General features: G+C 46.3%; 1 protein-coding gene and 1 long non-coding RNA gene across 3 annotated transcripts in view; one reads left to right on the plus strand and one right to left on the minus strand.

The window, feature by feature from the left end:
- Positions 1-12,383, minus strand: part of LOC129052040 (uncharacterized) — a 26,046-nt gene extending 13,663 nt beyond the window's left edge. The window contains exons 1-3 of the long non-coding RNA XR_008516749.2: positions 12,243-12,383; positions 10,990-11,112; positions 8,878-9,000 (exon numbers count right to left, since the gene is read on the minus strand). This is a non-coding gene — a long non-coding RNA (uncharacterized LOC129052040). The remainder of the gene's footprint in view (positions 1-8,877; positions 9,001-10,989; positions 11,113-12,242) is intronic.
- Positions 11,897-14,951, plus strand: part of ZNF460 (zinc finger protein 460) — a 28,622-nt gene continuing 25,567 nt past the window's right edge. The window contains exon 1 of one of the 2 annotated variants that reach the window (XM_054541225.2): positions 11,897-12,088. Coding sequence is in view for 1 of the 2 variants with exons in the window: in XM_024236943.3 (XP_024092711.1) it covers positions 12,771-12,800 (30 nt within the window). In the remaining variant the exon portion in view is untranslated. Of the gene's footprint in view, positions 12,089-12,594; positions 12,801-14,951 lie in introns of those variants that run through there. The other variant, XM_024236943.3, reaches the window with a different exon arrangement.

Genomic DNA, 14,951 nt, shown 5'->3' on the forward strand with positions numbered 1-14,951 from the left:
GATGGCCTGGCTGGTCTCAAACTCCTGACCTCGGGTGATCCACCCTCCTCAGCCTCCCAAAGTGCTAGGATTACACTCATGCTCACGCCACCGCGCCTGGCCCCTTTACTTTCTTAATAAACTTGCTTTCACTTTATGGACTCACCCCGAATTCTTTCTTGTGGAAGATCCAAGAACCCACTTGAGGTCTGGATTGGGACCCCTTTTTGGTAACAATATTCTTAGAATATATTATCTCATCAAATCGATACATGAAGGCCTATGGACTCAGGCTTAAAAATTACTTTTACCAGGCAAAATATTCCAGAATCTCAGAGATTGTCTTCCTGGAGCTGGTCAAGGGCCATTTCTTTCTTTAGAATGTATAGCATCTGAGCAACAGAAGCCTGATGAGTTCACACTTTCGTGTATAACCCAAGCCCTGGCCCTAGCCTAGAATCTCTTACAGCAAAACAATCATATTTACTGAGCATCTACATTTAGTATAACATTTATATAAGATATATCAGCAGTATCATCATGAACATGCTGAGCCATTGGAGCAGCTCGTGTGGGGAATGGACAGATTTAGAAACAACAATCCATCCCATAAAGCCATTCATACTTTTCCATATATTTGTATCAATTCAATTACTCATTGTTCTCCTTGATCTACTGTTATTTGTACCTTGTGGTAAACCACCTCCTCTCTCACTACATTGGCTTAAGTTATCCTCCACCTTGCACATCTGGAAAGAGCCAGAGCTCCCTAACAGGACTTCTCCCTCTTGCCCCTCCCATATTCCAATTTCCATAGCGTACCCAGAGTGATCCTTTTAAAACATAAATCAGTCCAGGCGCGGTGGCTCACGTCTGTAATCCCAGCACTTTGGGAGGCTGAGGCGGGTGGATCACGAGGTCAGGAGATCGACACCATCCTGGCTAACATGGTGAAACCCTGTCTCTACTAAAAATACAAAAAATTACCCGGGCCTGGTGGCACATGCCTCTAATCCCAGCTACTCCGCAGGCTGAGGCGGGAGAATCGCTTGAACCCAGGAGGAGAATGTTGCAGTGAGCCGAGATCACGCCATCACACTCCAGCCTGGCAACAGGGCAAGACTCCGTCTCAAAAAACAAACAAAAACATAAATCAGATAACACCACAGCTCTGCTCAAAACCCCATGATGGCTACCCATTTCACAGTGTATTAGCTATATTTTCTTATTTTCTGCATTCTTGATGCTATGGAATTTGGGACCTTGCCATTTAGAGTTAACTGATTCTTAGAGATTGCAAATGACTCACTCTGAACCATGCCTTTTATTTGCATACTCACAAATCCAGAGTCCCTAATGTGAATCATCTCCTCTGTCTGGCTCTTACACTACAGGAGACAATTTTATTTTTATTTTATTTTATTTTATTTTATTTTTTATTTTTTGCTCTAATGACTCCAGGGCCAGGTACTAGGCAGACAGGGACAGCTCCTAGACCCCAAAGTCTACCAACTTTGTTCAAACCAGCAAATCCTCTTCTGGTTACCCAGCCCTGCCTTTCTTTTCTTGTGGAAAACACAATGAAGGATCTGGCCTCTGCTTTCTCCTCTGCTTCTGCTTCTTATACCACCCTGGTGCTTCTCACATAGCCCTGCAGGATGTGTTTTGCCTACTGTTTCTAAAACTCCGTGAGTTTAAAGTTCTTCCTTCCTGGCAATCATTTGCATGTCTGAGTTTCTTATCAGACCATACTGCAAAAAACCCCAGGTACATTTTTGAACACATAGGAACATATTACAACCTCTACACTGGCATAAAAGACTACACAATTTGTTTCCATCTATCTCTCCAACTTCCATGCACATTCAGTTCCAGCCGCACTAGGCTTCTTGGTGTTCCACAAACACCCAGGATGCTCTGTCAGTTCCATTGTCCTGTGTGTTTTCTCTGAGTGATAACACTGTTTCCTGAGATCTCCACTTGATGAGTCCTTAATTCCTCTAAGTCCATGCTAAAACATAACTTTTTTTTTTTTTTCTTTTGAGACGGAGTCTCACTCTGTCGCCCAGGCTGGAGAGCAGTGGCATGATCTTGGCTCACTGCAACCTCCGCCTCCCGGGTTCAAGTGATTTTCCTGCCTCAGCCTCTCTAGTAGTTGGGACTACAGGTGCGCCCGCCACCACAGCCAGCTAATTTTTTGTATTTTTAGTAGAGACGAGGTTTCACCATGTTAGCCAGGATAGTGTCGATCTCCTGACCTCATGATCCGCCTGCCTCAGCCTCCCAAAGTGCTGGGATTACAGGCACGAGCCACCACGCCCGGCCTAACTGTCTTATTAGACCTCTCCCAACCACTCTGTATTGCACAACTGGCTTTATCCCACTCTCACTGATTCTTAATCTGCTCTAGTTTGTCTTATCTCCACCACACTCCTAACCTTCTATATTGTTTAGGAGTTTTAGATTATTATTATTTTGTATGTGTGTGGTATGTATGTGTCTCCATTGTGACTTTTTGTTTTTTTGTTTAGAAACACGGTTTCGCTAGATAGCCCAGGCTGGTCTCAAACTCCTGGTCTCAAGCGATCCTCCCGTTTCAGCGTCCTGAGTAGCTAGGACTACAGGAACAAACTCACCAGGCCCAGCTCTGTATCTCCACTGTTTAGAGCAGAGCCTATCACAAGATAGTCAAGTACTTGTTGAGTTAATTAATTAAAAGTTAGTAAATATGTAAAAATATATTTTCAAATGGTTATGAATGTCCTAAAGAAAAATAGAACAGAGTAATATTGGGGTGAGGGACTACTTTAAAATTTTTATTATTATTATTATTTTTTAAACAAACAGGTTCTCTCACTCTGTTGCCCGGGCTGGAATGCAGTGGCACAATCATGGCTCACTGCAGCCTACACCGCCGTGGCTCAAGTGATCCTCCTCCCTCAGCCGCCCGAGTAGCCAGGACTATAGGTACCCACCACCACGCCTGGCTAATTTTTAAATTTTTCACAGAGACGGGGTCTCATATGTTGCCCAGGCTGGTCTTGAACTCCTGGGCTCAAGTGATCCTCCTACCTCGGCTTCCCCCAAGTGTTGGGATTACAGGCCACCACACCTGGCCGGGAGAGCTACTTTAGATTAAGAGATCCACACTTGAGCCCAGGAGTTTTGAGAGGAGCTGGGCAACACAGTGAGACCCCATCTCTACAAAAAATAAAAAAAAATTAGTTGAGTGTGTTGGTGTGGGCCTGTGATCCCAGTTACTCAGGAGGCTGAGGTGACAGGATCACATGAGCCTGGGAGGTGGAGGCTGCAGTGAGCTATGACCCTGCTACTGTACTGCAGCCTGGGTTACAGAGCAAGACCCCATCTCAAAAGAAAAAAAAAAAAGAGTAAGAGATCTGGAGAGGTCTCTATGAGAAGGGAATGGTTGATACAAGCTGAGGCTCATTACCTGGACCACGTCTACAATCCAGGTGGCACTGGCTCAACACTGTATCTTTTACATCATCTTGCAAAGTGCCTTCCCTCAGCTTCTCTAAGAAGTATTTGTAGAGTGAATGTTGAGTGGATTTTATAATGATGCTGCCAAATTCCCATGGTCTCCTGGCACCACTGTAGGACTGTTACTGTAGGACTGCTGGGTCACCCCTGGCTGTTAAGGCCATTTCTCTTTCTCTTCTCTCAGCAACCAGCCTATGGCTTCAGGGGAAACTTCCAGTTCAAGACTGAAAGTCATGGTTTTGGCCCCAAGATATATTTCTGCTCCTGACTCCATGAGAACAAGACAGATTCTACAGGGAATGAAAGGAGAAGCTACAAGGAATGAAAGGAGAAGGAATGAAAAGAGGAATGAAAGGAATGAAAGAAGGAATGAAAGGAGAAGCTGACTGGAGCAAACACTAGTTATGAAAGGATTCCCTATGAAGTGAGACTTCGGATGAAGAGGAAGCAGCAGATTCCAGATGAATTTTAGGGTTGGAACCCATATATTACCTTCGTAACCAGAGAGCCTGGGTATTCTTGATTCTTCCACTACAGACCACTGATGTGGTTTGAGAAGAGAGTACAGAATGACACCACTTTCAACAATACCCAGAGGCATAAAGTGCTCCAAAGCTTTTTATCAGGCTTGACCGGACACGGTGGCTCACACCTGTAGTCCCAGCACTTTGGGAGGCCAAGGCAGGTGGATCACATGAGGTCAGGAGTTCGAGACCAGACTGGCCAACATGGTGAAACCCTGTCTCTACTAAAAACTACAAAAATGTAATCCCAGCTACTTGGGATGAGGCAGGAGAATAGCTTGAACCTAGGAGGCAGAGGTTGCAGTGAGCTGAGATCACGCCATTGCACTCCAGCCTGGGTGACAGAGCAAAACTCCGTCTCAAAAAGAAAAAAAAAAAAAATCAGGCTTTTTGGGTTCCCAAACTGTTTGATATTTGTTCTACCTCAGGTTGGCGTACCTCCACATGTTTCTTTCCAGGCTCTCTGCTTGTCCCCTCAGGCAGTATCTCTGGATCTGGGTTCTAAAGCTGGGAGTGGGAACAATGGCCCACTTCTGATATCTTGCTTTGAGGGCTGAGTGCTCAATGGTAGTGGGTGGCCAGTGGCCTCATGTCTTTTCAGCTGCCCTGTCATGGTACACTACTACAGACTTTCAGTGGGGCAAGAGTGATGAATCCCCAGTACTCAGCATCATGATGCCCAAGGGAGAGCCTTCATCTCACCAACATTGGATGGGTGGAGAAAGGGAGCTCCTACCTCTGGGGCTGCACTCACTAGGGATTTAGCCTCAGCAAGTTTCTGGTGGCAAGATAAGAAATGCTGACATCCTACCCTGCTGGGAAGACAGCCCTCTTTATGGAAGCTAAGAGGGAGAGCCCTGTGTTCTTGTCTGCAACACTGTGGAGTATAGTTTCCATATCACTGAATTGGGAGGGCTGAAGGAAAGAGATGGTCTTGGTTCAAATACCACAGACTCTCACAGTTCTTACAGAAGGACAGATTCTCTTGAATAAATATTTTGTCATTTGGTGTATATCCTTCGGACTATCTCCAGAGACATGACCTTTTTTGTTTTCATTTTTGTTTTTAATAATTTTCAACAGTTTTGTTGGGGAGTAGGCCCACAGAGCTCCTTATGCTGTCATGCCAGAAGTCTCTCCTTGCTTTTTTTGTTTTAAACTTTTTATTTTCTGACAATTTTAGCTGTAAAGAAGCAAAGATATTACAGAGTTCCTATATAACTTCATGCAGCTCCACCTCATGTTAATACTTCACAAGTCTATGACATATTTGTCAAAGCTAAGAAATTAACATGGTATACTACTACTACTAACTGAACTCCACACTGTATTTGGATTTCACCAGTTTTTTTCCGCTAACGTCCTCCAGTTGCGGGATCCAGTCCAGAACACCACATTTCAGTTAATCATCTCATCGCTTTAATTTTCTCCCATCTGTGACAGCTGCTCTGTCTTTTCTTGTTTTTCATGATCTACATACTTCTGGAGTACTCATAATGCAATGTCCCTCAATTTTCATTTGTCTGGTATTTTTTCATTATTAGTCTAGAATTGTGGGTTAAGGGGAAGAACATCAGATGGCAAAGTGTCCTCCTTGTATCATCATAGTAGGTGTTACTTGATGTCAAGATGACTAAAATGGGCCAGGCGCGGTGGCTCACGCCCTGTAATCCCAGCACTTTGGGAGGCCGAGGTGGGTGGATCACAAGGTCAAGAGATCCAGACCATCCTGGCCAACATGGTGAAACCCCATCTCTACTAAAAATACAAAAATTAGCCGGGCGTGGTGGCACACAACTGTAGTCCCAGTTACTCAAGAGGCTCGGGCAGGAGAATGGCTTGAACCTGGGAGGCGGAGGTTGCAGTGAGCTGAGATTGCGCCACTGCACTCCAGCCTGGGAGACAGAGCAAGACTCCATCTCAAAAAAAAAAAAAAAAAAAAAAAGATGACCTAAGTGATGCTAACCTTGATCACTTGGTTAGGTGCTTGTCTGCCAGGTTTCTCCTGTCAAGTTACTGTTTTCACTTTCCACAATTAGTCACTAAGTCCAGCCAACTCAAGGGGAAGACCACAAAGCTCCACTGTCTGAAGGGGGCTGGTGGTATCTATGTATACTATTTGCAATTCTTCTTTAAGATTGGTTTCTTCTCCTTGTTTATTTATGTGCGAGCCTTATTAATTACTGGTTTTAATTTTTGAAAAATCAAGTAGGTGCTCACCTTAGCAATACATATATTAAAAATCAAATATAAGTGCTTCTATGTGTGTTTTGTGAATCCCATCTTATACAAATAAGGTAAGGGAGATACTAAGATTTGGAAGTAGTTCGTCTCCACCAAATCTCATGTTCAAATTTGATTTCCAAGCTGGGCATGGTGGTGTGCACCTGTAGTCCCAGCTACTTGGGAGGCTGAGGCCGAAGGATCACTTGAGCCTAGAAGTTCATAGACAGCCTGGGAAACATAGTGAGACCCCATATGATTTGGTTTCGCTGTGTCCCCACCCAAATCTCATCTTGAATTGTAACTCTCACAATTCTTATGTGTCATGGGAGGGATCAGTGGGGGGTGACTGAATTATGGGGCAGGGTCTTTCCTGCGCTGTTATGATAGTGAAGGAGTCTCACCAGATCTGATAGTTTTAAAAACAGGAGTTTCTGGCTGGATGCGGTGACTCATGCCTATAATCCCAGCACTTTGGGAGGCTGAGGTGGGCGGATCACAAGGTCAGGAGATCAAGACCATCCTGGCTAACATGACGAAACCCCATTTCTACTAAAAATACAAAACATTAGTGGGGCGTGGTGGCTCATGCCTGTAGTCCCAGCTACTCAGGAGGCTGAGGCAAGAGAATCACTTGAACCCGGGAGGCAGAGTGAGCCGAGATCGTGCCACTGCACTCCAGCCTGAGCAACAGAGTGAGACTCCATCAAAAAAAAAAAAAAAAAAAAGGAAAACATTCAGTAAGCTTGTCCTGTATTCCTACACAAAGAGTATAACAGCAATATATTCTACAAGAGTAAACCAAAATAAGTAAAGTTATTCTAAGTAAACGAAATTAGAAGGCTTTTCATGAACTGAGCAACTGTTGGAACTAAGCTGGCATGGGGTTGTTAGCTGATTATAATGTGCCCAGAATTAGAATATTGATCCAGATTTTTACATTACCCATCCCTCTTGTTTTTTCTGAGCAGCAGTCAGAGATGTTGGTTCACAGGAATAAGCAGGGTTAGCTTAAATTGCAGAAACAAACTTAAAAAGAACTAATGAGACTAGAATTTAATAACAAGTATACTATAGTTCTTGAAATATAATATTTCTCTCTCCAGTTTCCCATTTTTACTAAAGACAAATTAGGGTAAGACTGATTTGATTTGCTTTATTATACTTGGCCTGATTATTTATATAAAGTGCAGCAAGAATAATTATTTTCCACATAGACATTTTTTTTTTTTTTTGAGATGGAGTCTCGCTCTGTTGCCCAGGCTGGAGTGCAGTGGCACGATCTCGGCTCACTGCAAGCTCTGTCTCCCGGGTTCACATCATTCTCCTGCCTCAGCCTCCTGAGTAGCTGGGACTACAGGCGCCCGCCACCATGCCCAGCTAATTTTTTGTATTTTTAGTAGAGACGGGGTTTCACTGTGTTAGCCAGAATGGTCTCGATCTCCTGATCTTGTGATCCACCCGCCTTGGCCTCCCAAAGTGCTGGGATTACAGGCGTAAGCCACCGTGCCGGGCCCACATAGGCTTTCTTTTGTTGTTGTTGTTGTTTTTGAGACGGCGTCTCACACTCTGGCCCAGGCTGGAGTGCAGTGGCACATCTCGGCTCACTGCAAGCTCCACCTCCCGGGTTCACGCCATTTTCCTGCCTCAGCCTCCCGAGTAGCTGGGACTATAGGCGCCCGCCACCACGCCCGGCTAATTTTTTTTGTATTTTTAGTAGAGACGGGGTTTCACCATGTTGGCCAGGCTCGTCTCAAATTCCTGACCTCAGGTGATCCGCCCGCCTTGGCCTTCCAGAGTGTTGGGATTACAGGCATGAGCCACCACACCTGGCCTATCCACTTTTAATTAAGCTAACTTTCAACCATAGTGCTCTTTAAAAAAGAAATCCTTTCAAATCTCTTATTACCCAACTTTAGCCATGCCAAGAAGCCAATATTTCTAACTTCTGAACTTTACCAAAGGTTATCTCCTACGTGCATAGAGAAAGGAAAATTTAAGACAGTCTGTGGAGGAGAAGAGACTAGACAAGGTCACGCAGCTATTAAACCAGAAATGACTTACTTCCTAGGTGGGGTATCAAACCCAAACTGCCACTGTGAAAGTGCAAAAACCTTAGTTACTGAGCTACAGTGCAGGACGGTGCCTACTTCCTTTCACAGAAGCCTAGAGTAGTTAATTTTGAGGTTGCAAAGGCTTTTAACTATTTAATATGATTTTTAGAGCTGACTATGACATGAACCCTAAAATTCCTGTTCCCTAGTAGGTGGAGACCAAGAGAAGGTACTGCCACATGGTTAAAAGGTCAGGCTCCCAAGGACATAAAACAAGGGGGAGACTTCATCCTGTTTGTTTGTTTCAGGGACCTGCAGCTGTTTGTTACTGACCAGCTTGCTGGGTCATCTTGAAAAGTGGGCTTATAGGTGTTCTAAGCCCATGTTTTATCCTACAGAAAAACAAATTCAAAGCACAAAATACACCAGTTAAGACTAGCTTAGAACTCTTTTTCACATTAATCCAAACTTTACAGAGGAGATAAACACTGATTTATTGATTTGTTATTTTTATTATTATTATTATTATTACCATTCATTCAACCGTTTGCACAGAGAGGGAGAAGTCAGAAATCTGACTGGTAACAAATTCTTACCCTTTTGCTGGCATGCCAGGCTTCTGTGTTCCCTTTCTCTGAGTCCCAGTGATCTGGCTTGTGGCACCATCGCCCTGGGGGCCAAGCCGCATTATAAAGGAAAACTACTTTTTTTCATTCCGACTACAGCAAAACACATGTGATAAAACATACACATTAGCCACTCTGCTTAGCACCCAATATTAAACTGGCAAGGCTTAAATTTGCCCCCAGATAGGCCCCGTCATCTTTAATCCAGCCTCTGACTTGGAGTTTCAACATGTGGTCTCCGGGCAAGATGGTCGCCCTGAGTAATAGAGTAATAGAAAAGATAAGAAAGGGGCCGGGTGCAGTGGCTCACGCCTGTAATTCCAGCACTTTGGGAGGCCGAGGCGGGCAGATCATGAGGTCAGGAGATCGAGACCATCCTGGCTAACATGGTGAAACCCCGTCTCTACTAAAAGTAGAAAAAATTAGCCAGGAATGGTTGAAGGCGCCTGTAGTCCCAGCTACTTGGGAGACTGAGGCAGGAGAATGGCCTGAACCCAGGAGGTGGAGCTTGCAGTGAGCAGAGATCGCGCCACTGCACTCCAGCCTGGGCGACAGAGACTCCGCCTCAAAAAAAAAAAAAAGAAAAAAAAATATATATATACATATACATATGAAAGGGAAATGCTTTCGCAGGCAATACTTTCCCAGGAAATATTTTCCACAGGCAATACTTTCCCAGGGAAGGCGAAATGATCAGGGAGGCCAGAGAAAGACCCACCCATTGCAGTGACACTGAAAAGTTCAGGCGGCTACGGCTGCTGTCGTGAAGGGATTTTTTTCCAGCAGTCCCGTCAGCTCTCAAGTTTCCCCTTTTGGGGGAGGAAAAAGCTCTCCGTGTTCCATGATCCTGTACATGCCTAACCCCGTCGCCCATAGCCATCAGCAAAGAGTGCAAGGCAGATTAATCCAAAGACAATAGGAGTTAACATCCCATGGTGCCAAACCTGTTCTTAGCCAAGAGGGACTTTACTGAGAGGGGTCTCTAACCCCCTAAATCTTAGAAGGGACTCTAATCCTCCTAAGTTGGGCCTCTAACCCAAGGTCGGTCAAGCGTCCTTGCCTTTTATTAAGAGGGGCCTCTAATCCACTCTGCCTTAGGAGAGACTCTAACTCCCCTAACTTGAGCGTCTATCCCAATCCCATTCTTTACCTGGGTACCCCACCACTTACCCAGAGTCATCCAATCAGTGCTGCAGTCTATTTCCTTTGGGTCAGGGGGGTCTCCTCAGCATTGTCCCTTTTGTGGTTTGCAAGAAAGGTGTTACCCGACCCCACCACTTACCCAAAGTTAGCGTTTGGGTCAGGGGTTTCTGCAGTATAGTCTCTTCTGTGGTGACCAGGAATATGTTACAGGAAAGCGGTCCCAGTCCATACCCCAAGAGAGGGTTCTTGGATCACGCACAAGAAATAATTCAGGGCGAGTCCACAGTGCAAAGTGAAAGCAAGTTTATTAAGAAAGTAAAGGAATAAAGAATGGCTACTCCATAGACAGAGCAGCCCCGAGGGCTGCTGGGTGCCCATGTTTATGGTTATTTCTTGGTGACATGCTAAACAAGGGGTGGGTTATTCATGCCTCCCCTTTTCAGACCACATAGGGTAACTCCCTGACATTGCCATGGCATTTGTAAACTGTCGTGGCACTGGTGGGAGTGTAGCAGTGAGGACGACCAGAGGTCACTCTTGTCACCATTTTGGTTTTGGTGGTTTTGGCCGGCTCCTTTACTGCAACCTGTTTTATCAGCAAGGTCTTTAGGATCTGTATTTTGTGCTGACCTCCTATCTCATCCTGTGACTCAGAATGCCTTCACTGTCTGGGAATGCAGCCTAGTAGGTTTTAGCTTCATTTTACCCAGCTCCTATTTAAGATAGAGTGGCTCTGGTTCATATGCCTCTGAAAAAAACATTTAAATTTAATTATAAGAGTCTGGCCGGAGGGGGTGGCTCACGTCTGTAATCCCAGCACTTTGGGAGGCCGAGGCGGGTGGATCACCTGAGGTCGGGAGTTTGAGACCAGCCTGAACAACATGGAAAAACCCTGTCTCTACTAAAAATACAAAATTAGCCAGGCATGCTGGCACATACCTGTAATCCCAGCTACTCGGGAGGCTGAGGCAGGAGAATTGCTTGAATGCAGGAGGCAGAGGTTGCAGTGAGTGGAGACTGTGCCACTGCTCTCCAGCCTGGGCAACAAGAGTGAAACTCCATCTCAAAAAAAAAAAAAAAAAAAAAAAATTTAAGAGTCACAAATATGTGAAAAAGAGAATGATGTCTTTATCAATTTTCAAAAATTACTATTGCCAATGATGAATAACAGTGTTCCTTGCACACTAATTTAGCCAAAAATATTTCTCCAAAAGTACAGCATCGTGTAGGAAATTGACCCCATCTCCATTCCTTGACTATTTACAATCTCAAAATTAAATCTCTTGGAGAGTACTTTCTGCACACCTTTCTATTTTCTTAACCATATATATCGTCAAACCATTGAAAGCTGGACTTTAGTCTCTCACTTTCATAGTCAGGAAAAGAAAAAAAAAGTTACTGATGGGGACTTCTAAGACTTCGCATAATATGGATAATCTTTGCATAGTCTAGGATTGTTAAAGTTCTTAACGAGACTTTATAAACTCTCCTGTCTGCAACCAGTTAATGCTGGGTTGGGCCAGGGTTCCCCTCTTTCCCGTCACTTATCCATCTACGCTCATTCTTTTCATAGCCTCACCCAATATCATGACTTGAAGTAACAGTTTACAATAATAACTCCCAAATTTATATATCCACGCTCGAACCCTCTGCCAATGTTGAATCATAGGTTGAGTATATGGCACTACGCTTTGTGGTCTTACTGACGTTTCAAACTGATCATGCTTGAAATGGAGTACTGGGCTTCCCTGCAAGCCTGCTCCACTGGCAGTCTCCCCACCTCAGGGTACGGGAAGTCCACACGTGGCGAACGTGAAGCCTATTACATCACCCGGAAGTCCCTGCATCCTACGAAGGCTGGGCCCGGCCAAAGGAGGCCCAATAGAGGGCGGTCTGTCCTTTCCCAGCAGGCTGGGCACACTGTCAGGCGTCCTCCTTTGGGTGGCTATTTTAACTGCTCATTTATCCTTTTCTTCTATGAAAAGATCCAGAAAAGAGACAAAGCAAGCGAGAAGTCGCGGGCCCGGCCCACAGCAGGGTAAGCACCTTTGTTCGGGGTCTGAATCGGGGCGAATATCCCCGCCTCCTGACCTCGATTTTCCTGAGCTAGAAGGGACCTTTCGACCCTCCGACTCGTGCCTATACTAGAGCGGTGGCCCTAAGACGACGCGGGGGTTCTGGTGCGCACTTACGTGCAGTCGGATGCGCTGGGTGAGTTCCCACACCCGGTAGCTGTAAGGGAAAAACTGCATTACCCAGAAGGCACTGCCCCTTGCGTCGGCCGCGGACTCTGGGCCATTGACTGCCCAGGACAGGAGCGTTTTCTGCGGGCCAGGGCGGCGGAGGCGGGACTTCCGCTTCTTCGTGTGACGTCATCTCCGTGGGCCGGTTTGGCCCTGAAACAGTGTGGGGCCTAGAGCGCTGGGTGGGCGCGTTCTGCGGCCTGAGCAGGGACTGGTAGCGAAGCGGTTACGCCCCTTCTCCGCGTCTTGGCGGGAGCCTGACGCCCCGCTTCTCCCCTAACGAGGTGTCCCACCGGCGCCCGCCGAGGCCTAGGCCTCCGCAGCCGCGCTCCGTCTCCTCAGCCCCGACGCTGCGCCTTGGGCCTTGTGCGCATTTTTTTCGGGGGAAAACTGAGGCTCGGAGTGCGAAAGTCAGCCGAGGTCGCCCCGCCCAGGACAGAGAAGGGCTGTGGTCGGCTGATCCGAGGCATTCCCGGGATGGCGGCGGCGTGGATGGCTCCGGCGCAGGTGAGTGGAAGAGGTTTCGGCCTTGCTGCTGCTGTGCTATTTCTAGAGGCCTCGTGGGCAGGCTGGAAGGCAAGACAGCCACAGGATTTTTCTTTGTCGCCATCGTTTATTTAAGAGAAATGGCCGTGGCTTGTCATTTCCTTTATCCGCAGTCCTGCAACGGTGTTGGCCTCTGATAGGTGTTCAGTCCGTGGTTGAAGGAGTGATGCTTCCTTCTAAGGATCTCATCACACTTCCCCTAAATCCAACCTTCTCTGTTGCCTGCCAGCCCGTACCCCATCCACCTGGCCAACCACCCCTGACCTTGTCTGTTTGCGTTTTTCCCTGGTCCTTTGCTCTTCAGAGCCACCAACCTGACCGTGCAGAGTCCTCTTCCATTTTCCAGGCTTTCTCCTTGCACTTCCTTTTACTTCGAACACTGCCCCTGTAACTTTGCAGGGCCTCCCTTTCACATCCTTTTGGCCTCTGTCCAGGTGTCACCTATTTGGAGGTGCCTTTTTTGGCAATTCCGGCTAAAGTGGCACCTTACACCCTTGCCCAGAGTCTGGTATTTTTGTGTAGAGAATCTGATGGTATTAAAGAAGCTTGTGGATTTGAGTTTGTCAAGGATGTAATGGGAACAAAGAAAAATAATTGCAAAGAATGATATTAACTGACTGTCATTGAGTCCTTGCTGTGGGCTGATCGGTGGGTATTATTTAACCCTCAGTTCGTTTAACTCTGAAATTTTTTTTTTTTTTTTTTTGAGACGGAGTCTTGTTCTGTCGCCCAGGCTGGAGTGCAGTGGCGTGACGTCGGCTCACTGCAACCTCTGCCTTTTGGGTTCAAGCGATTCTCCTGCCTCAGCCTCCTGAGTAGCTGGGACTACAGGTGCGCGCCACCACGCCTGGCTAATTTTTGTATTTTTAGTAGAGACGGGGTTTTACCGTGTTGGCCACGCTGGTCTTGAACTCCTGACCTCAGGTGATCCACCCGCCTGGGTCTCCCAAAGTGCTGGGATTACAGGTGTGAGCCGCTGCGCCCGGCTTAATCCTGAACTCTTTAGAATTATGTTCTATTGTCATCATTGTTTTACACAAGAGCAATTTGAGGGTCACATACGTTCAATTACCTGCCTTACATCACTGTAGCTCTTAAGTTTCTTAAGTCAGAAACTAACAACTGATATGTCTACCATCATAGCCTATGTTTTTACCCTCTTCTTTACCCGCGGTGGTTAGGGAGGCCTAGGGGTGAGATCTAAAGTAACCTTTGCAAGATGAGGCCTCCTTCTAGCCAGTGGTCTTGGGCATGAGGAGTCATGGCCTTTCATACTGGTGGAACTGTGTAGACTTAAAAAATGGTATATTGGTTGTTTAAGGAGTTCTCAGGGGACCTGTGTGGCTTCCACGGTGGTTTTATATGTGGTTCCCCTTACTCCCTTACCTGCTGACATATTCTGAGAGGGCACGTTTGTATGGTTATGTTGCTGAATGTACCCTCCTACTCAGCCAGGATAGATGTAATCTCCAGATGGGCCCATATTCTCATGGCTACAACCTGCTGTGCCCTCTGTGACTCTTGTTGCTTGCTCATGGAATATTCTGGCCTCAGGGATACCTGCTAAGAGGACTCAGGTAGAAAAGGAAGCGATGGCTCATTGTGAATTCTCCCTGGAAGCAGGTCCAGGCCCTAACACCTGATCAGGTGCCACCACCTCAGGTGATTCTTTGGTGAGGTGGATGATGATGACTACTTCTCTGCCCTTGTCCATGGGAGTGGCAGAAATGTATATATGGATTTGAAATGCTTCATTCTCATTAACTGCATTAACTTTGCTAATAGAGAAATGTCAGGTTACATAATCAGACCAGAGGGCCCTGGGCTTAAATCCTGCCTCTGTTGATAAGACCTGTGACTTTGGGCTGGGCTTGGTGGCTCACACCTGTAATCCCTGCACTTTGGGAGGCCGAGGTAGGTGGACTGCTTGAGCCCAGGAGTTCAAGACCAGCCTGGGCAACATGGGAAAACCCTGTTTCTACAAAAAGTACAAAAAATTAGACCAGCATGGCATCATGTGCCTGTAGTCCCAGCTATGCAGGAGGCTGAGGTGGGAGGATCACTAGACCTCAGGAGGTCAGGGCTGCAGTGAGCCGACACTGTGCTACTGCA

Source organism: Pongo abelii, chromosome 20 (assembly GCF_028885655.2).
Source record: "Pongo abelii isolate AG06213 chromosome 20, NHGRI_mPonAbe1-v2.0_pri, whole genome shotgun sequence".
In the NCBI taxonomy this organism is placed as follows: domain Eukaryota; kingdom Metazoa; phylum Chordata; class Mammalia; order Primates; family Hominidae; genus Pongo; species Pongo abelii.